Source organism: Mustela nigripes, chromosome 1 (genome assembly GCF_022355385.1).
Source record: "Mustela nigripes isolate SB6536 chromosome 1, MUSNIG.SB6536, whole genome shotgun sequence".
Classification (NCBI taxonomy): Eukaryota; Metazoa; Chordata; class Mammalia; order Carnivora; family Mustelidae; genus Mustela; species Mustela nigripes.
The window spans coordinates 76545480-76569965 of NC_081557.1; the positions used below are offsets into that span (position 1 = coordinate 76545480).

The window sequence follows — 24486 nt, forward strand, 5'->3', positions numbered from 1 at the left end:
TTGAAGGGAAAGCAGTGATTTCCATAGGAAACTAAGGTTGTACAACCAAGCACATCACATTATCATCGGGCTATAGGTAAGTTATGAGGCTTGAAACTGGAGCTTCTAAATTCCAATTAAATTTTCTTCCTCAAGGTTTCATTAAAAGTAACTTTTAAAAAATACAAGCTAAAAGGACTGCTCAGATTTAAGAACAAAAGCAACCAAAGTTTTAACAGATTTTATTTATCCTACATGTAGAAAATGTACTTGACAAGAAGAGAACAGAAAGTAAAATCTGTGAGTTGGAGAGAACAAAACACAAAAACACACTCTTTGTCAAAAAAGTTACCTGACCCTGAACTCACTCTGAAGGAATAGTTTGCTGTAATTTGCAAACAGCATGTGGGATATTAGCCACAGGGTACTAGAAGGAGAAAATATTTGTTCTGGCTTCAATGAAGTCCAAATTCCTAATCCAATGTTACTAAATGTCTTTGGGATTCTTCTCTCATCACTAATGCCTAAGAAAAAGAAAGAGAGAGTGAGCCAGGGAGGCAAAGACAGACACAAAGAGGGAGTTGCTATAAACAGAAACCAGAGGTAGATGGAAGAGGAATTCCAGCAATAATTTCATCTCGACATTTCATTCTGTTATTCATTGGCTTAACCCTGCACACCTCCTAAAGCTGTACTAACATGATAAAACACTGTAAAAATTATAGAATTAAGCATTTTGAAAGTTACATGTATATTATTTTCCATTTATATCGAAGTCTTCATTCTCTGACTTATCTACAAAGTAATTTAAATTGAAAATACATAAAGAATATGACCAGATGGGTTTTTTTTTAAGATTTTATTTATTATTTAAGAAAGTGAGAAAGCGAGAGAGAGTGAGTGATCACAAGCGGGAGAGGCGCAGAGGAAGAGGGAGAAGCAGATTCCCTGCTAAGTAGGGAGCCCAATGTGGGACTCAATCGCAGGACTCTGGGATTATGACCGGAGCCAAAGGCAGATGCTTAACTGAGCCACCTAGGTGCCCATAACCAGATGTTTGACACTAACAGTCATTATCCATACATAGTCTAACAGAAAAGTTAGGCTATAAGAGAATTAAGGGAAAGAAGAAATAAGAATAAAATAATATTTTTGTAATCCTCCTGAACTCTACTCGCAGTCAGCATCTATTTCAAAAAACATTCATTCTAAGGATTTGTCCCCCATCCTAAGCCCTAGAGCAGGCTTCTCAACCTAAGGTGCATGAATAATTTTCTGGGGGCTGCAAACCCCCAAAAATAGTATATAAAAGATTTATATATGTACTTAAGAATACTCTTTGGAGGAAAGGGTCTGTCTACAGGTTTCATTAGTTCCTATAAAGTGTTCATAACATAAGGTACTTTATCAATGTACCCTAATGGTATGAAAACAATTGCCTGGTAAATTAAAGATACTTCAATATTTGTTCCTACTGAATCAGTGTTCTAAAGATTCACAACTAAAGTTCTAAACCTATTCTTTATTACCAGTAGACTTTTGGTGAGTGAGACTTCATATCTGATACAAAGAAATCATACTGAATTAAGAACAGCAACCCAACCAAATAGTTCTTAGTTTTTAATTTGGGTAAACAAACACAGAAACTCTTAAAACATTAGATGTAGTAAGGCTGTAGCAGTCTTAAAAAAACAAAAACAAACAAACAAAAACCTGAGGCTCTGAAATATGAATGCTCCCAACCTCTTGGAGATCAAACAAAGTTCACCTGGCCCTAATACACTTCTAAACTTTGAGAAGAAAAAGAGGTTTCTAAAAACTAGGTTTTCAAAACCTTCTAATAAACTTTCAATTAAAAAAAAAAACTAATTCAACTAATCAATTTAAAATTCTCTTAAATTCCCATAAAATCACTTCTTTGGATGTGAAAACTTATATAGTTAAAGTGAGTCATCTAATAAGGGGAATGAAATGTGGATGTTTTGCTGGTAGTGTGAAAGGGATGGTGTTTAAATTACTTTCAAATGATTTGGATTAAAACCAGTATTATCTCTGCAAGGTCCAAAAATGAATCACATGCAATGCTGGGAAATGAATCCAGAATGCCTAACACCCACGATGCTGTGCTCCTTCCTTCACCCAGAAAAGTATCTGAAAGGCTACAAACAATGGAGCCTTCCCAAGATACAGTGGGTGGTTTTCTTCCTCACTGTGCATGTGCTGAGCCTTTCAGAGAACCAACATTTTATTCTGTAGGAATCTGAATCTCAGATTCAGATTTCAGCTATAAAGCTCAAGTTTACTTTTATATTTTACCTCTGAATGTCTTCACCTTCACCTTGCCTGTTTAGTGCAGAACAGCTGTAATTCTCCAAATTTTAAGTTGCTGTATCTTAAATGATAGATGGTTGCTTCTCAGAGAATCTAAGGACAGAGATTATAGTTGTACAATTCTGTATATCTTTAAAATAATATACCCCTAAGGGTGTCTGGTGGCTCAGGTGGTTAAGCATCCCACTTTTGGTTCAGCTCAGGACATGATCTCATGGGTAGTGGGATCAAGCCTGGCACAAGGCTCCACTCTCAGTGGGAAGACTGCTAGAAGATTCTCTCCCTCTTCCCCTCCCCTCACTTACACACACTGTCTCACTCTTTAAAATAAATAAATAAATAAATAGTCATATATATATATATATATATATATATATATATATATATATATCTCAATGCCTAAAGCAGTGAAGCTTAGCAAGAATCATACAATCCCTCCCTTCAAGTATATCATAACCGGTCTGGAGGTATATGTGCTTCTGCAAAAATAATACTTTTATTTTCTATTTGAAACTGAAAAAAAATTACCTTCACAATATGGACATTTAAAGAAAGGTAAGGGTGCCTGGGTGGCTCAGTGGGTTAAAGCCTCTGCCTTCAGCTCAGGTCATGGTCTCAGGGTCATGGGATCAGGCCCCACATCGGGCTCTCCACTCAGCAGGGAACCTGCTTCCTCCTGTCTCTCTGCTTGCCTCTCTGACTACTTGTAATCTCTATCAAATAAATAAATAAAATCTTAAAAAAAAAAAAAAAAGGTATGTGAGGGGTGCCTGGATGGTGCTGAGAGTTAAGCATCTGACTCTTGGTTTTGGCTCGGGTCATGACCTCAGGGTCATGAGATAGAACCCTGCATCAGGCTCCAAGCTCAGTGTGAAGTCTGCTTGAGATTCTCTCTCCCTCTTCCTCTACCCCTCCCATTCATGCAAGTGTGTATGCTCTCTGTGTCTCTAACACATAAATCTTTTAAGAAAATAAAAAAATAAAGACATGTAACTCTTAAAATTAATTAAAAGGGGAAATAGGTTAAGTAAAAACTGAGATTCCTTTTCCCAGCAGTACAGTGGATTAGATACTACAAAAGGCTTTCCACTGCAACAAGGTCCTATGTAAACTATAAGGGTTTTTTGGTTTGTTTTTTGTTTTGTTTTGTTTTGAAGATTTAATATATTTGACAGAGATGAAGAGGGAGAGAAAGAACATAAGCTGGGGGAGCAGCAGGCAGAGGAAGAGGGAAAAGACTCTCCACTAAGCAGAGAGCCCAATGCAGGGTTCAAACCCAGGACCCTGAGATCATGACCTGAGCCAAAGGCAGACACTTAACCGACTAAGTAACCCAGGCACCCCTGTAAACCATAGTTTTTAATACATCTCTGGGCTCCCACAAAGTGGGGAGATTTTTAAAAGGGCAAATAAAATTGCTATGGGCTGAAACCAGAAAGATGGGTAGGGATGTGACTCTGAGAACAAATGTTCATTTTTAACACTTCAGTGGGGAGACTGTGCCCTTGAGCCAGCAGGAAGGCAGAGAAATGGAGCCTGAAATTTTCCAATAATCCCAGGGACTCTCAAAGGTGTAATGCCATCCCAGGTGGCCACTGGCTAGTGGAAGCATACTCTCACAAAAAGCATCTTCAGGTCAGACCCTGAACTATTTACAATCAGTCAAATATCAGCTTTTGCGTAAAAAAAAAAAAAAATCACCATAAGAGTCATGAGAAACAATAAACATTAGATTAAGATATCCAAGAATGACAGATGTTTGAAGTATCAGATAAAGAACATAAAACAACGATGCATGAAATGGTTTTTTGAAGGGACTTTTAAAAAAATGAGCAAAGAAAAGAGATCAAATTATAAAAAGAATGAAGTAAAATTTCAGAAATGAGCAATATAACTGGGGGAAGAAAAAAAAAACAACCTTTATGTACTGGTTAAATAACGGATTAGACACAGCTGAAAAAAGAAAGAGCTGTAAAGCAAAGCTAAGTAAATAACCCAGAATAGCACATAGGGAAGAATACAAAATTATGACAGAAAGGTTAACAGTCTTAGAAGAGAAAATGACTGAATACATATCAAATAGGAGTCTCAGAAGGAAACAATTAAGGAACCAGATGGTAGACAGTATTTGAACAGATAATACCTGAGAATTCTCAGGAAAGATATAAAGTCATAGATACACAAAGCATAACAAATTAACAAGGAAAATAACTAAAAAGAAACACATCCTAGACACATTGTAGTAACATTTCAGAATACCAAAGACAAAGAAAAGATCTTTAAAGTAGCTGGACAGAAGAGGGCCAACATAGAGAAGGCTAAGGATATGACTAACTGCAGACTTCACAATAATAATAATGGCAACTGTGTTACATATTCCAGGCTCCAAGACAAAATAACTGTTAACAAAGCAAATCCACATCAAGCAAATCTATATTTTAAGAACAAAATAAATATATTTTTAGATACACATAAAAGAGAATTGAAGGGGCACCTGGGTGGCTCAGTGGGTTAAAGCCTCTGCCTTCCGCTCAGGTCATGATCCCAGGGTCCTGGGATCGAGCCCCACATCGGGCTCTCTGCTCAGTGGGAGCCTGCTTCTCCGTCTCTCTCTGCCTGCCTCTCTGCCTACTTGCGATCTCTGTCTGTCGAATAAATAAATAAATTTTTTTTTTTAAAAAGTGAATTGAAGATCAAGAGACCTACCCTGGAAATGATTTTGAACTTCCTAACCAACCCTCCCTTTCCAATCTTCTTAATATCAGATTAATACTTCCAAAATCATTTTGATCTTATCACTTCCCTGCTTCAAACTGCCACATGAATTTCTAGAACCTACATAATCAGGTCCAAATTTCTTAGCCTGGCATTGAAAGCACTTTACAATCTAATTACTCTCCAGGGTTTTTTTTTTGTTGTTGTTGTTTGTTTGTTTGTTTGTTTGTTTTTACAATGGATGATCTGGCTCTTCAATTTACTAAGCGTAACCCTAAGCTGATAATTAACCTGCCTAAACCTCAGATTCATCATCTGCAAAATAAAACCAATAAAAACTGATTTCTGAGACCAATTAAAATAGCCAGGTAAAGCTATCTGCACAGCACCTGGCACACAGTTTTCAATAAATGGTAGATGGTATTTTTCTCATTATAACTCATAGGTCCTAAAATATAACATATGCATTCCCAACCCCATGCCTTTGCTCATAATATTCATTTTACTGGCCCTCAACACCTCCATTCCCTCATATGTGCACTAGGAAAATCAAAATTATCCCTGAAAGTCCAGCTCCTTCTTGAAATTCTCCCCTAATAACCAAGCACAAGTAAGTGCTCTTGCTTCTAACTAAACACATTAAAATACTTCCCAAGGGGTGCCTGAGTGGCTCAGTGGGTTAGGTCTCTGCCTTTGGCTCAGGTCATGGTCTCAGGGTCCTGGGATAGAGCCCCGCATGGGGCTCTCTGCTCAGAGGGGAGCCTGCTTCCTGCTCCCCCCCTGCCTGCCTCTCTTCCTACTTGTGATCTCTCTCTGTGTGTCAAATAAATAAATAATATATTTAAAAAAATAAAATATTTCCCAAGATGCTACTCTGTTCACTATCTAAACTGTATGTTTCTTTTCATCTGGAGAGGTATTCTTCTTAGATTTCCCTGTTTTGCTCATGGAAAGCTTTACAGCCATGAAAACCAAGACTGCCAAATAAATATGGATTGGCTGGTTAAGTTTTAGCACCCTGACAGAGCTACTCTAGGGCAAAAACATGCCCCTCCTCAAAGGCAGCTGTCTTAGGATTTGTGCATTCTTTGTAACCCTCCAGACAGCTGCACCTCATTCTAAAGACATTATGTATTTTTCCTTAGAGAAAGACATCAAACAAGGAAGTCCATGCTGGGCTGGAAGAAGTGATAAGGGTACATGAGCCGACAGCTTACTTCAGGAAACATCTTTCAGAGTCTATTTTCCAAGGAAGTCAATTTGACCTGGTGTTCCTCTCACACAAGACAAAGGAAACAGTCCTCCAGGAGTTGCCCAGCTGGCACGAAGGAGGTGTTCAATAAATGCTGGCTGACTATGAACAGGCAGACCAGACCACAGCAACTACTCAGCTTATTCTGTTTGTTTGTTCAAAAAAAAGTGGGGGGGGGACAGGTTTTCTCATCAGCTTTCTTTCAGTTTTCCAGTTATCCATTTGCTAAGGATGCCACAGCTGGCTCCCCAACCCAAAAGCCACTGACAGCAAATTTCTCAAATGAGTCACAAACAATGCATGATCAAGCAACTGAATCTAGTCAGCCCCTCCTTTATTCTCTGTGGCTGACATTAATTAAGAAGCACAGGCAACATGCTATCACATTGAACTAAACAGTTTTTCCATTTTAAAAGAAAATCTTTACTAGTGTCAAATTTAAAATTCCACTACTGTATCTATTAGAGGCCAAAACAAAATGCAATTTTTTCCATTATATTAAAAAATCCTCACTAAAGAAAACTTGGAAAAAAGACAAAAGAATCAGCCAGAAAAAGAGAAGAGTGGAAAACAATCAGCCATAAGACCTACCACTCAAAAAAGCAACTCTCAAAATTTTGGTTCATTATATTTCAGGGTTTTCTGCCCCCTAAGCATATGATTAGTTTTGCCTAACTGTAATCATATAGTATATGCTCGTCGCATCTGCAGCTTGTGTCACTTAAGTTATACCATAAGCATTTCCCCCCCTTTTTTTTTTCTGAACCTTGTATAACTGCATAGATGGTAAAGATTTTTAATTAAACCAAGAAATATCACTTGCTTTCTTTCACGGAAAGTACTTTAGTAAAAACTGAGAATTTCCAAAGTTCCTGGGGCCACTAGAGCTAAGATACATGAAAAATGCCCAGATACACAGGAAGTTTTTAAGATAATTAACTGACTTGCAAGTGACGAAGAGAATATTTACTATGTCATATCTGGAAAGATACAAAAAAAAATTAAATTCAGCCTCTGTTCCCAATGAATTTTTAATACCATTGAGAAGATAAAATGTATTTATACCCAATAACTGAAACCCAGTAAACAACTGTCCTGGCTCTTCAGGAGCAGGGGATACTTCATTCATGTCTGCACCCTTAGCATGAAGAACAGTACTGGGCATATAACAAATACTCAGTAAATGACTGTTGTACTAAACTGAACTACAAACTAAGAGCTATGCTTATATGGAAATAGGAAAGGTCACTGTGAGCTGAGGTTAGGTTAAGCAGAGGAGCAGCATGAATATAGCAGAATGTGACTCTGGCAATAGTTTACAGAAAGAAGGCTGAACCAAAGAAGCTTTGGGATTCTGTGAAAATGAAAGACAACATAAGAAAAAATGTTTGTATTATAGTCTTAATTTATTTAACAGTTTGAGGTTTCTACACAATTAACATTGAAACCCCTGTTGAATATACACCAACTATTCATGGGAAATATAATATATAACACATAGTAGATTCTACCTAAAAACAAAGAAAATACACCAACACAAAATACTACAGCATTCCTTTAAATCAGAAACAAAGTCTAATTCTCAGGAAGCTTTCTGTATTTCACAAGTGGCAAAGAGGCAGCAAATTAAGGCTTTAGATCTCCACATACAGTACCATAGTGGATACTGTCTTTGCTAAACTAGGTGTAAAAGAATGTGCTTACCAAAACTTTCTTTCAGGATCTCTTTATACCCCAGTGAAGCTATTTGCATATATGGTTAAATCTGTATTCAACCCTAACACCATCACAAACACACCACCTGATTCTAAACCTAACTTAAAAAAAAGAATCCAGCTTCATGAGTAGTGTCTTATTCAACATCCTAACTTCATTCACACACATATTTTCTTTCTTGTGCTTTGAAAATATTCAAAGAATTTATGGAGAAGTGATCTGCTAATATCACATCTCTAACAGCTGCTAGCTGGATATACTAAATCTATCTCTCCTTCAGTTATAGTATATGTCCATGTCAGAAAGTGTGCTTAATTACAAATCTGGTTTCTTTCAAAGAAACTGGTTTAAGCCTAACTTACTGGGCTTCCTTAAGAGCAAGTTATATAGAACTTAGAGGCTGGGTGTAGGATAATTTTATCTGGATGTAATACTGCAATTACTTATGATGAAGTATCTCTAATAGCTATCCATTCAGTCTCGGCAGCCTGAAGCACTCAAGAAGAAATGCCTATCAACAAGTCATTTGGGAATGAACAGCTGATTTGAGAAAGTGCATGCTACAGGGCAGGTGGTTCTTTGTTTTTCTGAACACACACACACACACACACACACACACACACACAAGTCTGATAGTAATTATATCTGCCAAATAATTTAAAAAGAATTAAAACAATATAAAATACGTCATTCTAAAAAATGTTTCAGAATATTTTTCAAAAAATTTTCCTGGAAGTTTCAATTTTCAGATTTTGCTAAACTTCAGCACACAAATTGTCTAATCCCAAGAATACAAACTGTTACTGTTTTAATTCTAAATGAAGCCCTTCTCTCTAGGATGTCAAAAGATTTGGAAACCAAAAAGTAATTACCATATAATCACTCAAAAAAAGACATGTGGCATAACACTAGTAAGGTTGAATTGCACCTGTCACTAATACAACAAAAGAATATTTTATATATACAAACCACATAGCTTTGAACATTTAATAAACTGTTAAACTAATGCATAACAAGAAATCCACTGTCAAATGCAATACAAGTAACCAGAAATTAGATTAACAAAAATAGTTCAAGATTTCTAAATTTAGAACACACGGGCTTATCACCCTGAGCAAGTTACTGAATCTCTCTGTACTTGTTTCTTCATCCACAAAATGGGCAAAATAATAGTAAAAACCTCTGAGAGTTATTATCAACCTCAAGTGAATAAATATTAAACTGTTATAACAGAGCCTGGCAAAGGCTAATAAAAAAACATATTATATGGGGAACAAATTTTTTTTCAAATGACAATGCTGAAAAATAATAGTAATTGAAAAGAATAACCATAAAAATAAAAAAGACACAGGTGTCATGACCTATGAAAGAATAAAATTTCAAGGTATCACAGTATGTTTACAGTACATACAAAATAACAGGAAAAACAGCTCCGCACTAAAAAAAAAAAAAAGAAAGAAAAGAGAGAGAGCTGCATCCCTTCAGAGTGATTGTCATCAGCCCTACTTTGCAAAATTTCACTCTTCCTCCTATGTCCTACCAGTAAATTCCAGCCCTTAATATCAATAAAGTCACAAAACCTGCACCTCCCGGAGAGCAAAATAAAGTTAAGGATATGTGAGGTCCTTAGCATCTTCTAGTTTTATTAACAAGACACCAAGTTGAAATTCATTCCTAAACTAAATTGCCAAATGTGTCTGCAATAAAAACTGCAAACTTCCATGTGAACAGAACTTTTCAACAATAGGGAGTTGTTCCAGTCTGTGAATAGGACAGTGTCAGTGTGACCAACAAAGCTGGGAGCTGGACATTCCTGACACCCTTGTCCCCTGGCTAGCCTTTGATCATTTATATCCCCCAGCCACGTTTTTGGATCACTTTCAGGCAAAGTATATGGACAAAATCTATACCCTGAAACTGATCCCTCATCATAGAATCCTGTTTACACAGTTTCTAGGACCATTACTTTTATCTACCACCATTATGAACATTCCCCAAGAATGAGCATCAAACACAGGAGTGCTTTGTCTTCCTAGTCTGTCCACCCCCACTCCCAGTCACTTCGTACTTTAATTTGTATATTTTGGAAAACATCATGGGATGACAACAGAAACTCAAACAATAAAATGACCTAAAAACTGAAAAGGTCTGCAGATAGTGCTACGGATCTGGTTGCCTCTGGATGCCCACCACAGAAGTGTGGTAGTGCTTTATGGAAACGTGAGTTTATGCCTCACTCAGAACACTGTCTTGGAAAGGAGATTTGACTTGGTTCGTAGTTCTCTTACCTGAAAATGGATTAATAAAATCCAGCTCACACAGTTCTTGTAAGCACTAAATGAGATAAAGATTTCGAAGTGCCCAGTACACAGTTCATTTCCACGAAATACAATCTACTTTATTCTGTCCAACTGTCCTGGGACATACAAATCGAAGAGAATTCCGGACAGTGGAAAAGCCAAGACTCCCAAGTTTATCAGTGTGACCTCATCAAAATGGCCCAGATGCTATTTCAGGTTAAGGGTCTGCGGGGTCTCCTAGGCCAGGCTGGAGACAAAAGGGATACTTGATTGAGATCTGTGCCATGTTATTTCCCCCGAAGTAAAGCTGGGTTTGCCCGATCAGTTCCTTTGTTTACAGCAAGGAAGAAATGAACCGCAGATCCCCAGAAGGCTATGACCAAGAAGACAGGCCTCGGAGCCGTGCCTCGCTGGTACTTCGCAGGCCCCTCACTATCCACTTCTGCGCAAGGCGCTCGCTCCGCAGAGTCTTCCCCTAAGTTCCGAGCCCACGCCTAAGCTGCCATCCCCTTTCCAGAGAGCTGTGCCCTCCGCCCGGGGACCGGCCCACCGCCCGGAGCGAGCTACCCGGGCCTCGCACGGGCCCTTCGCAGCCCCGCGCCCACCCGCCTGAGACCCTCGCCCGGAGGGCCCGCATGCACCCCTTTCCGCCGGGACCCGGGCGCGCGCCGCTCCTCCGGCCGAGTCCCCCGCCTTCCCGGAGCCGGGACCGCTATTCCCGCCTGGACCGACTCCAGCCGCTCCGGGCTCGCTCAACTCCCATCCGCCCCAGATCCTCCCCTCCCAGGGACAGAAACACACTCACCCTTGAAAAGCAGTACTAAGAAGAAGTCGGGCAGCCGGGCGCAGAGCCGGACCGCCGGCCGCCGCCTCAGCGCCATGACGAGCGGAGCTAAGGGGCCGCAGGCTCCAGGCGCAGCTAGGCTTCCCCGCGCGCATGCGCCCTGCCTGCGGGGGCCCCTGCTACCCGCCCCTAGTTACCATAGCGACCTCCTGGCCCCGGCACAGCCGTCACCATGGTGACAAAAGAAGCTGAATATGGTTGCTATGGATGCAGGGATGCTCTGAACTCGCGCCCATGTGGTCTCATTCAAAGAATCCGATGGGAAGAGGTAAAGAAGCTTGTTCGAGATTGGGGCAGGGTAAATTTTCCATAGCTATAAAATGAATCCGGCACTACAGATCAAAGAAGAAACACTCAATTAAAACTTGGAAATGAAGCGTTCCCTCACAAATAAGGGTACAATCTAATTGTCTTTGAAGCATTATTGCCTGAAACTCTTTTGAAACCCTGATTCCAAATGTGATGGAAGGAAAAAGCACTGAAATCTATTTAAAACGTAAGCAAGACCAAAAAACAAAAACAAAACAAACAAAACCCCACAAAGCAAGACATATATTAGGTAGTACATAAAACTGATGTCTTCCTAAAATAAATGTAATCTATAGTTTCTGTGGTAGATCAAAAACACGAGGATAGCTTCCTCTGCAGAAAAGCAGGATAATTCTTTGTCTGATTTCTGAATTTCGGAAAATGGTAAGGCTAGGGTAGAAAATGGAGCAGAATCTTATGAGGACAACCGGATAAGATGAAGGATAGAATGTACTGGAAACTGGTTCTAAGGATGCAGGAAGTTTTGTGTGTCAATACTGTGGAAAATTCTTAAAATATAGCTTGTATTATATCTAATATAGAAAATACACCCCTGGGGTGTCTGTGTGGCTCAGTGGGTTAAAGCCTCTGCCCTCAGCTTAGGTCATGACCCCGGGGTCCTGGGGTCGAGCCCTGCTCTGCAGAGAGCCTGCTTCCCCCTCCCCCTCTGCCTGCCTCTCTGCCTATTTATGATCTCTCTCTCTGTCTGTCAAATAAATAAATAAGATTTTTAAAAAATTAAAAAAAGAAAATACACCCCTAATGCTCCAGAAAACAATAGGGTAAAAACGGATTTCTGAGTGTAGTTATTAGTAAAATATGCCAGAGTTTCCAACAACTGATTTTTTTATGTTTAATTTAAGGACTTCATTTTTCATACAGTCACCCTACATATTTTTTAGCATTTTTATTTTTTGCAAAGTAGAACAGTGAGTGTGTGTTGTAGTTTCCATATATACCAAATTACGAATGCCAGGAAACATGAAATAGATTGAGGTTGTTGCCAAGGATATGCTTCAACTGCCACACTTTATGATCTTCTTTATAAATTTTTATAATTGCTCAAAACTTTGCAATTGTGAATTAATTACATTCTCAAAATCTCATAAAGACAGAATAAAATATTTAAAATAACTCAACAATTTATTATTATTTTATCTTTCCTTTCTTAACCCATCTTTCTGTTCCAGTTCACTATATTCCAGTCACAAGTAAAAGTATGTGAAAATTATATTATAGTGGCAGCCTTTCTCCCTTCATCAAACACAACATACAGAAATTTAAAGGGGAAAATTCTTCTTAGGCCCACTGACTTTTTTCCTTTTGCTTTCTCTTTTCTTTATCATTCCCTTTGGTTCCCAAATATATAGCTAGGCCTATTTGCCTAAATGAAGGAACCGTTTTGGTTACCTGAGAAATATGAAGTTTCCTACTGTGGACAGAGTCGTTTTCAAAAACTAGTGCCTCTTTTCTCCTGTTGTATTTCCTGTGTTTGCACTGTGACATGGTTCTATTAAATGGTCTTCTCTGTTAAGGAATCTTTTCAAACTTAGAACAAGACCAGACAGAAAAGATCCATGAATATTCTATATGGAAAAGAGGTTCCTATTAGAGCAAATGCAGGTACTTCGTTGTAAAACATTGATTTTCCTCCACAGATGGAGTCTGCGTGTCATGGCTGGTGGTTGAGACACAATCCTGGATTGGAGCCTAACTAGTGATGCACCAAGACAGGGTAGGATGTACTTGGCTGTCAAATGATCTGCTTCTCCACATGATTTAACTGTTCCCAGGAGAGCTCTGGCTCTGTTCAGAAGGGAACCAGAGTTCTGGAAGCATTCAATGAGTGGGGTTGTGAAGTCTATGCTTCTATCACCACATTATCCAACTGAATATGTTTATTTCTAATGTGTGATTTACTAGGGAGAGATACATTTCTTAGAAGCACTCAGGGAACTAAATACACATATGCTAACCTTATACAGAAGCATTTGTGAGACTTTTCAATATTAATGCAAAGTATAAATCAAGTAGCAAAGAGTAGAGTTTTCCTGTGAGAGTCACTCCTGAACAGACTGGAGGTCCTGGAAGGAGCAATTACAGGAGGGGAAATATAAGCCCTGGAGTCTGATGGACAATGATTCAAGTTCTTGGGTTTTGTAAACTTAAGAAAGCTATTTAATCTCGCTAGACCTTGGATTCCTTGTCTGTAAAATAGGGATAACAATACCCACCTCAAGTGGTCATTGTGAAGATCATGTGAAATAAAGGTCTGGAACATACTAGGTGCTCAGTAGATGTTTGTGCTCTATGCCCCTTCCTTTTCCTACTATTCTGGCTCAGAGTGGGCCAAATGATATAATATTCCTGGAGAGTCTTGATAATGAAAACAATCTTCAGCCTGGATATGGGTTCAGAGAGAATGAGCAGCAAAGAGGAAGTTTTACATTAATGTGTGTTTGTTCTCTTGGTGTGATTATATTCTTTTTTTTTTTTAAGATTTTATTTATTTGACAGAGAGAAATCACAAGTAGATGGAGAGGCAGGCAGAGAGAGAGGGGGAAGCGGGCTCCCCGCTGAGCAGAGAGCCCGATGCGGGACTCCATCCCAGGACCCCGAGATCATGAGCTGAGCCGAAGGCAGCGGCTTAACCCACTGAGCCACCCAGGCACCCTATATTCTTAAAAAGTAACATGAAGAGCTTCTGTCCCTTCAGTATGCCATTATACACCTGAACAATCACGTGAAGTCAACCCTCACAGCAAAAAAGAAGCAAGATCCATTGACTAAGGGAAGTCTCTGACCCTAGAGTCATTCTGTGAAAGCATTCCTCTTCAGGTTTTATCAAAGATTCTTGCTCCATCTCATCTCCATTCAAGTTTCCTCTTCCTTGAAATATTCAACTCTATTCTCTCACACTTTCTCTCAGCTATCAGGCCCTGCTCCTTCTTTTCAAAGTACTTCTTGAATTTCATTTAAATAGGAGGATTTCTATCCCTCCCCTGCCGATCCAAGGCAACAGTAGGAAGGAAAACCTCCATCCCCTCTAACTAGATATGCTGCTCACGCTATATAAGGAAGTTATATATTTTATTTATAAAATAAATAATTTTTTATTCAATTTATTTGCATGGTCCTCTCCTTTGTAGTGGCTCAGTTGAGAAAGGTTGTATTAATGCCAAAAATTTTGGCTTAAAATGTCTTCCTAGGAGAGAACTTTATAAGAAGCTATTTGGCAGTCCCTTCATATTTCACCAATAGGAAGCTGATGTTCATATGCTAGAGTGTGTTAGTATGTGTTTGTGTGTGGAATAAATAAGTATATCATACATGCCATGGGTGAAAGAAAGACTCACTCACCTCTGCTAGGGGAGGAGTTGGAATGTCCCATCACCACTAGCCAGGATCTCTACTCACCAGTGCCCCTGAAAATGCAAAACAACCAACACTGAATGGACAATTTCATGACCACAACCGAGGCCTGACACAGGATTTGCTATACTCTGGCACTGAAGGTTCTAAGAACTGTGAATCCCGAGATCCCTGTATAGGTGTCTGCCTCAGTTCCTTCTTTGAGGAAAAAGAGAAGCAGGGTTTGCCTGAATGTTCCCTCCAGACACCAAGAAAAATGTGTTAGGGACAGCCAGCAAACACTTCCCAGAAGGACACCTGTCATGAGACAAAACAAACAAGCTCTTTCTTCTACTTGACTTGATGAATATTTCCACTGCCCGGGGAGAAGATGGGAAACTTCTCCTCATCAGTGCTTCAGGACTGGGGACACAGACAAACATTAGCACAAAGGACACACAAACTATCTTGGAGCCCAGCCAAGGAGCAGATTCAGAGGCAGGGGTAGGAGAGCTCCTAACAGTGGGCAGACAGTGTATCTGCAGCTCTTCAGTTCAAGTTGTGTGCCTCTGGGATGCTCCAACTACTTTGTTTACAGATTGGAGATATTTTTATCTCAACCTCCTATTAGAAGTAATTTTCTCTTCATACAAATTGTACCATCAAGTATTTACCTCCTGGCAGCACCAAAGAGAGACCAGGGCCTCTGTTATCTCTCTCTTGTCCTTCAGGGAATCTTGCATTTTTTTCAGAGTCCCTTTCAGGATCAATTCCCTACTGCACAGTTTGGGGAAGAGGCAAGTTCTTCCTGATGGTCTTGGGCCCAGGCTTTGGGCTGGTAACTTGTACTGCTCCTTTCTTTCCAAGGGTGGAAGGGTATTTTTTCTACTTGCCATTGCAGAGTTTCTGGATAGCCTGTTCCAGGACTGGAAATAGTGAGTATTTGATTCTATTTCCCAGATCTCTAACATGATGAGGATTATACCCCAAGCCTTTTTCCCCCAGAGATTATTTAATACCATGTCTTTTAAGCAAGTAGATAAAGGCTCTAGAGAGGATTCTGAAGTTTCTCTTTAATCCCATGGAATTGTATTCCACAAAATTTAGGATTAGGAGGAGTGGATGTGTTTGGTCCTCTGCGATGATATCAAGTCCTCAAAATACTCCATAAGACAGCAGAGATTTATTGCAGTTTGGAGGCTACTCTAGCTCTACAAAGGACAGAGTACCATCTCCTGAGAATGTCTGTATTCTGCACATTTATACTCTGAGGTCTCGCCTTATTCCCGTCATTCCTTCCAGGCAGTATTTTGTATTCTGGCCACACCTTATTCTCTAGAATTGCACTGCCCAGTGTAGTCCAGGCCCAGCACTAGCAGATGCACAAGATAGACCCTGGAAAGGGTGGGAAATTCTACTAAGCATCAATATCCTCCTTGTGCACTTCCCCACAGCAATGGCCACCCCACTGCCACCAACCTAGAGCAAGCTGCATCAGTTTTCATTCAGAATGCGAAAATGATCTATAAGCACCTGCATGTATCTTCTGTCTCTAGACTTTTATTTTCAAAATTTTGAGTAGTATAGGGCCTGGAACATTGGTAAATGCTCAACAAGTATCCGTGGAATGATAGGACTCCTGCATCCTACTGGGGTACCTGGGTGGCTCAGTGGGTTAAAGTCTCTGACTTGGGCTCAGGTCATGGTCTCAGGGTCCTGGGATCGAGCCCCGCATCGCATCAGGCTCTCTGCTCAGCAGGGATCCTGCTTCCCTTCCTCTCTCTCTCTGCCTGCCTCTCTGCCTACTTGTGATCTCTGTCAAATAAATAAATAAAATCTTAAAAAAAAAAAAACCACTCCTGCATCCTACCAAACCAACAGCAGCTCATAGTGTTCTACTTAATATTCTTAAGTGGCTCCATATTATCCTCAGAATCCAGTTAAAATCCCTTCTATAACTAAAAAAGTCATAGCTGAAATAAATAAGTCCTTTGGTCATGAGCAACAAGACAATATCTCATATTACAGCCTCATCAATGTTCTTGAATCTGGTTACACTGACTCATTTGAACTTCCTATGACTCGTCATGCTCTCTTGAACTCCTGGAGTTGCCCATGGGGTCCTGTTGGCCTGCATCACCTCTCCTCCTATTTGCTCGGTTTTCTTAGCTGTATCATGTCTTTGAGGAACCACTCCAAGCATTGCATGTTCGTGGGAGAATTTCTTGACCCCATTGTTCCTCCAAGATGATTGAGGTGGCCCTCCTCCTATAATACACTATGCATTCATATATTTTACACTTCATCACACCATATTCTAATGTCATATTTTCTCTGCAGTTGTTTTCAGGCTTCTAGAGTTTAATAGTTTTCAACCTTCCTTCTTTTCTAACATGTGCCTTTGAGATTATAATTTTGTTCTAAATACTTCATTAGCTGCATCCCACAAAGTATGCTATATATTGTCTTCATTGTCACTCAGTTCCAAGTATTTTCTTATTCTTATATGACTTTTACTTGACCATTCATCATTTAGAAGTCTCTTTATTAATTTCTCAATATCTGGGGGCTGGAGAACATGTGGCCATGACTGCCTTTTAGTTTTATTGCACTATGGCCAGAGAATAAGATTTGTGTGAAATCAGTGCTTCCTATTCTTTGAGACTGACTTTGCAGCTTAATGAGGGCTAGTTGTTTTAAATGCTTCCTGCATGCTTAAAAAATGTATTCTTTAATGGTTAGGTATAGAGCTTCAAAATAATATATATATATAATATATATATGGATGCTTGGGTGGCTCAGTCAGTTAAACATCTGCCTTTGGCTCAGGTCATGATCCTGGGATCCTGGAATCAAGTCCCACATCAAGCTCCACTTTGGGCTCCTTGCCCAACAGAAAGGCTGCTTCTTCCTTTCCCTCTGCCTGCCTCTCTTCCTGATTCTCTCTCTCTGTCAAATAAATAAATAAAATCTTAAAAAAAGAGAGAGAAAGAAAAAGAAAAACATACTTACATAAGTGTCACAATGACATATGTTACAGAATCTCCTATAAAGATTTTCAGAATAAAAGAATATCCCTTTACTGGGACACCTAGCTGTCTCAATCAGTGGAGCATGTGATTTTCGATCTCGGGGTCATGAGTTTGAGTTCCATGTTGGGTGTAGAGATTAGAAAGGAAGGAAGGAAGAGAGAAAGGTGTAGGGAGGGGAGGAAGGAAAGGAAAGAAAAGAAAAGAATATCCTCGTGCTTGGAATGATTGAGAAAATCTTCCTAGAGATGTAGAAACAACTGTATAATCTTGATAATCACTTTCCATCATTTAATTATCCATCCAGCACACATTATATTGTGTTTGTGACTGCTACAACTTAGGAACCAGAGACAATGTGGACATAATTTCTTTCTTCATGGAGCCCACAGTTAAGTGGGGGAACAGGAGCAAAAATAATTATGCCTTAAGGGTCTGGTAACTCACAGAAACAAGTTAATGTGGATATCTACTGCTTTACTGCATCATGCAGGGAAATTCTGAATAAAGTGTAACAGAAAAATTAAAATGCATATTAAGCTTGAAGTAAAGAAAGAAATTCTCAAGTGATAGAAACAAGGAAGGAATTTAAAGCCAAAAGAGTAAGTTTGTAAACCAGAGCCATGGTGATGTGAACAGAAGAAGGGAGCCCTAGAACTGGGGTAGCATTTTAACACCCATGTGTGTTAGGGCAATCATCCTAGGACCCACTGAAAGCAGGGCTGTAGAACTGAAATCCTGCTCCCTCAGGGGAAGATGGATAGGAAAAACATCTCCATCCATCAGTTTCTTTCTTTCTTTTTTTTTTTTTTTTAAGATTTTATTTGTTTATTTGACAGACAGAGATCACAAGTAGGCAGAGAGGCAGGCAGAGAGAGAGAGGAGGAAGCAGGCTCGCTGCCAAGCAGAGAGCCTGTGTGGAGCTCGATCCCAGGACCCCAGGATCATGACCCGAGCTGAAGGCAGAGGCTTCAACTGACTGAGCCACCCAGGCGCCTCCATCCATCAGTTTCTGACCTAGGCCCTAGGGAAAAAGAAAACAGTTTCCTGTGAGAAATTCAAATTTCCAAGCTTGTGTCACATTCTGGTGTGGGATGCGAATTTAACTTTATCTCATTGGGTCCCCAAGCCCCAAAATTAATGTAAAACCTTTTCCTTTGCTTTTCTTTTTTTGTTACCTTAGTCATGGAAGAAACCTTTGGGCCAACCAGTAGAGGCTAATGCACAACACTTCCTAGCATGTTCTGAGAACATAAAGGGTCCCCACAGAATAAAATAATCTCTGATGAAAACTTTAACAGTAAGTTTCCAAGCCCCAGGAGGAAATAACTTGCCATAGGCAGAATCAGCACACATAACAAGTGGGAGAATAAGCACCTTCAAATCTTAAGACAATGAAATAATCCAAAAGAGATAATAAAATAAGTAGACTTAAAAATTTAGAAAGAAAACCTCTTCGACCTCAGCCGCAGCAACATCTTCCTAGGCAAGGGAAGCAAGGGCAAAAATGAACTATTGGGATTTCATCAAGATCAAAAGCTTTTGCACAGCAAAGGAAACAGTTAACAAAATCAAAAGACAACTGACAGAATGGGAGAAGATATTTGCAAACGACATATCAGATAAAGGACTAGTGTCCAGAATCTATAAAGAACTTAGCAAACTCAACACCCAAAGAACAAATAATCCAATCAAGAAATGGGCAGAAGACATGAACAGACATTTCTGCAAAGAAGACATCCAGATGGCCAACAGACACATGAAAAAGTGCTCCATATCACTCGGCATCAGGGAAATACAAATCAAAACCACAATGAGATATCACCTCACACCAGTCAGAATGGCTAAAATCAACAAGTCAGGAAATGACAGATGCTGGCGAGGATGCGGAGAAAGGGGAACCCTCCTACACTGTTGGTGGGAATGCAAGCTGGTGCAGCCACTCTGGAAAACAGCATGGAGGTTCCTCAAAATGTTGAAAATAGAACTGCCCTATGACCCAGCAATTGCACTATTGGGTATTTACCCTAAAGATACAAATGTAGTGATCCAAAGGGGCACATGCACCCGAATGTTTATAGCAGCAATGTCCACAATAGCCAAACTATGGAAAGAACCTAGATGTCCATCAACAGATGAATGGATCAAGAAGATGTGGTATATATACACAATGGAATACTATGCAGCCATCAAAAGAAATGAAATCTTGCCATTTGCGACAACATGGATGGAACTAGAGCGTATCATGCTTAGCGAAATAAGTCAAGCGGAGAAAGACAACTATCTATGATCTCCCTGATATGAGGAAGTGGTGATGCAACATGGGGGCTTAAGTGGGTAGGAGAAGAATCAATGAAACAAGATGGGATTGGGAGGGAGACAAACCATAAGTGGACTCTTAATCTTACAAAACAAACTGAGGGTTGCTGGGGGGAGGGGGGTTGGGAGAAGGGGGTGGGGTTATGGACATTGGGGAGGGTATGTGCTTGGGTGAGTGCTATGAAGTGTGTAAACCTGGCGATTCACAGACCTGTACCCCTGGGGATAAAAATACATGTTTATAAAAAATAAAAAAGTTTAAAAAAAATTTAGAAAGAAAAATGGACTAGATAACACAGAGAAATAAAAGGGTACTAGAAAAGAATAAGCAAGGACCACACAGAATTTCTTAAAAAAAAAAATATATATATATACTTATTTATCTTATCTATATACTTTATCTTTATACTTATATATCATATATATATATATATATATATATATATATATATATATGGAAGAAAAAACTTCAGTGGTTGAATTACTAGTTGACTGAAAAAAATAGTGAAATCAAAGACTGATATTAGGAAATTCCCAAGGATGAGGCACAGAGAGGTAAAGACATGAAAATATCAAAAAAGATGTTAAGAGATATGCAAAACAGAATGAAGTTGTGTAGGAATGAAGTGATAACAAGGATAAGGCAGTCATTGAAGAGGTGATGACTGAGAATGTTTTAGAATTGATGAAGGTAAAAAATCCCTAATTTGAAGAATCCCTCCCAAACATAACCTTCCAGGAGAAAGAGAGATCTCATTTTGTTTAGTTACCCCAGCCACATGTCAGAGTGAAATATTAGAATGCCAAATTAAAAGAAAAATCTCAACACTAGTTATGTTGAAAAGGTAGGCTATTTAATAGGAAAAAGCAATAATGATAGTACAGGCTGGAAAAATGGAATCATTGCTTCAAAGTGCTGTGGGGAGTGGAAAATCAATCCAGGATTCTATACACAGCTCAATTATAAAACAGAGCAAATCCTTAATCACAAGGCACTCATTTGGAGCTCACAATATACCTTGCTTTATCCTGGTCACTGTCAGAAATTCATCTTTATCCTCTTCCTTTCTTTCCTTCCCCTATCCTCTCCCATTCCCCCATTTTCCCTCCTTTTCTTCTTTCACTTTTCCTTTCTCTTTTGTGTGCATGGAATAAATCAGCCACCATCTTCCACATTCAGGCTGGACTGGGAGCAAGTTCCCCCAGACTAGGCTATTGAATAGTTCTTGTTCAGTTCCTTCCAGTTCTCTAGGATTTATTTTCCCAATTTTTTTCACGGGAATTATGTATCTCCTGTCCTCCAGGGTTTCTGTGATTATTTAAGTGAAACAGCAGACACAAAAGCCTTTAGGAAGAAGGAAAGCAAATGGTACACATGCAGAGGATTAGTACTCTCTTCAAGGAGGTAGAGAAAGTTTTCCAACCACTTTGTCCTCCTCTTCTCCTGTGGGCTGACTGGCTAATCTCATGTCAGAGCCTCTCCTGCAGCCAGCATCGATGGCTTGCTCCGCCAGTGCCTGAGATGCTATGTTGGGTGAAGCCTCCTCCTCCCTGAATACAGAAGGCTGACTGGTTTCCTATGCAGGGCTGAAAAGTATTAACTGTAGCCAGGAGGATTAGCCATATGTCACTTAATTCCTGTTAATCAGGATTGAGGGGAGCTTGTGCTTGTAAGTTACAGATGAGCCATCCGCCATCCGGGGGCCCTGCTGGGCTGGTACTCAAATAGGCACAGTGGGCACCGGACAGCAGAACTCGAAGACCCCGGCTGAGCCATTCCCACCCGCCCTCATTTCCTTTGCCTTCAAGGTCTCTCCTTGTCCTTTTTCTCTCCACTCGCTTGTTAGATTGATTCCTTTTCCTCTCATTTATTATTCTTCCACTTCTAAGTTAACATTCCTTGTTTATGTTCCTTGGCTCCTGTTTTCTCTTAAAAGAAAAAAAGACTTAATCTTGTGCCTTCTTTTAAAAATTCAGCTGAGTAAATTTGAATATTTAATTGGTTTTATTAAGCAAATCACAAATCGGGCAGTATCCCATCCTGCAAATAGAGAGATGCTCCAGGGATTTGTACAAAGTAGAAGGTTTTCATAGGAAGGAGAGTGGGGTAAGAAGTTATTAGCAAAAGACCAGAAAGGTTTGTTTCAGGCTGGAATATCTTTTTTGTGAAGAAGGGAACAACAGGGTTTTATTGTGTGGATTACTTTACCAGTGCTAATCAGGAAATTTCAGATTGATTGTTAAAAGGTCACATTCCTGGGAGAGTTGAAACTGTAATTAAGTCTTGGTTTGCTGTTGTGAGGGCGAATGGCTCTATTTTGGGTTTGTTTCTTTCTTAATGATTGCCCTTCTTGATCAGATTCTCAGCCAGAGAGGTGTGATAAAAATTTAAGGCACTAGCGCCACTCTCAGCTACCGCTCTGTAGTTATCATGGTTTTTCACTGATCCTCTGTGTGATATTCACAGGTCAGGATGTTTTTGCTTAATCTCTGTGATACTCTCAGATCACAACTCCAGGCTCACCATCCTTAAGTCAGTCATGCTTTTTGCTTCTCCTCCAAAATGTTCCAGTCTTGAGGAGCTCATCTGCTTGGTAGTTAGGAGCTGTGAACATGCATTTAAGGCTCTTGAGAAGATACAGCACACCAGGGAGATTATAGGCAGGATAATTCCCAATGTTTGGAGTGTACTTTGAAGCCATTGCCCCCAAAACCCACAGCAATCAAAATCAAATAAGTAAAAAACAAAACAAAACAAAACAACCCCCCCCCCCACACACACACACAAAGAAGTCAAAGAAAGATCCTGTTAGAGGAGTTACCCCTTCAAGCAAAAAGGCTTGCTCAGTGGCATTATGTAACTGAGTTTCAACCTCCTCATAAGTGTTGATTGAGGGGAAGCAGATGGCCATAGCACAGGCTCCAACTTGCTCAGTTAAAAGATAACCAGGGGCTACCCTATTCTCCAGAACAACTTTGGCCAGAGTCTAAGGAACTTTTTGGTTCACTATTGCTTCAGCAGCAGATTCTCCAATGACTTAAAGAATGAAGGAGAAGTTCTTTACCAAAGCCTCATTTACATTTATTCCTAGCCAGGGAAGGAGTGACCTGACAAAGGAGTGAATCCTGAATCATGAAAGACTCCTGGCAGGTCTTTTCTAACTTAACAATGTAAATTCAGAAGCCTTTATCAATGCAATGTTTTATTTGCTTTGTGAAAAGTTAGGGACATGTTTAGATTTTCTTCTAGCCTGAAATAAAAGGTTGTTTTAAATTCCAGAGTTTACAATGGTTTAGGATATATGAATAAAGGCATTATCTTTCCAAGCCAGCGTCAGAATAAAGAAAAGGGAAAGGAAGGGGCACCTGGATGGCTCAGTGGGTTAAGCTTCTGCCTTCAGCTCAGGTCATGATCTCAGGGTCCTAGAATCAAGTCCCACATCAGTCTCCTTGCTCAGAGGGGAGTCTGCTTCTCCCTCTTCCAATGCTCCAGAACTGCTCATGCTCAGACTCTCTCTCTCAAATAAATAAATAAATAAGCAAAATTTGAAGAAAAAAAAAAAAGAAAAGAAAAGAAAGAAAGAAAAGAAAAGGGAAAGGAGAAAGAGTTTTAGGCTTAAAGTATGAAGTCTTGATGTATCATCTTTGCTGAAAGCAATTTGCCCCAATGTCAACTATTTCTCTTCCTTCTCAATTTGATTCAGAGATCTCCATTGTCTTCACAGAATCAGCTGTTAGGTAGAGCCTTCTTTAGCTGTGAGATGTGTACTGAAGGTTTAATACCTTCTAATTTTGCAGCAATGACAGTAGGCAATGATGTGGGAAACAAAGGCAGAAAAAAAATTATTTAATTTCCTTACTACCTACAGCCCATTGGCAAATTATTGAAATAGAGTGACATTCCTCTAGAGACTCAACTGCCTCAATGTTAATACTTTGCTAAAGGCAGAAGACAATCCTAGCCTGACCACCTTCCCCGCCAGGAATCCTTTAAGTCTACTTTAACATATAAAACTTCCTTTAGAACATTTCTTTATCTCTAAACCCCCCAAGATACTTGTTGGCCATCATCTCTCAAGCATATGGCCCTCCAGTATACGTCTGAAGTGTGTCGTGACTAAGGTTTATTGGATGGTAATAAATGACCTTTTCCCAACAATAGCTAACTCTCTCAAGGTCCTGGAAACCTTGCTTCCAATATTCCTCAGAGACTTATGCTATTCCTAACCACCCCCCCCCAACTTGAAAACATACAATGGGCCACTCCTCATGACCCCAGTGCAGCTCTTTCTACACATGGGTCCTGTCCCCATGCTTTAATAAAATCATCTCTTTGCAGTA

At 39.7% G+C, this 24486-nt stretch overlaps 1 protein-coding gene across 3 annotated transcripts in view; it reads right to left on the minus strand.

Moving 5' to 3' along the window:
* JAM3 (junctional adhesion molecule 3) overlaps positions 1-24486 on the minus strand; it is a 133468-nt gene that overhangs the window by 83336 nt on the left and 25646 nt on the right. For all 3 annotated transcript variants that reach the window (XM_059413555.1, XM_059413547.1, XM_059413540.1), the window contains exons 3-4: positions 14807-14871; positions 11099-11469 (exon numbers count right to left, since the gene is read on the minus strand). In XM_059413555.1, coding sequence (XP_059269538.1) covers positions 11099-11174 — 76 coding nt within the window. In that variant the 5' untranslated portion in view covers positions 11175-11469; positions 14807-14871. The remainder of the gene's footprint in view (positions 1-11098; positions 11470-14806; positions 14872-24486) is intronic.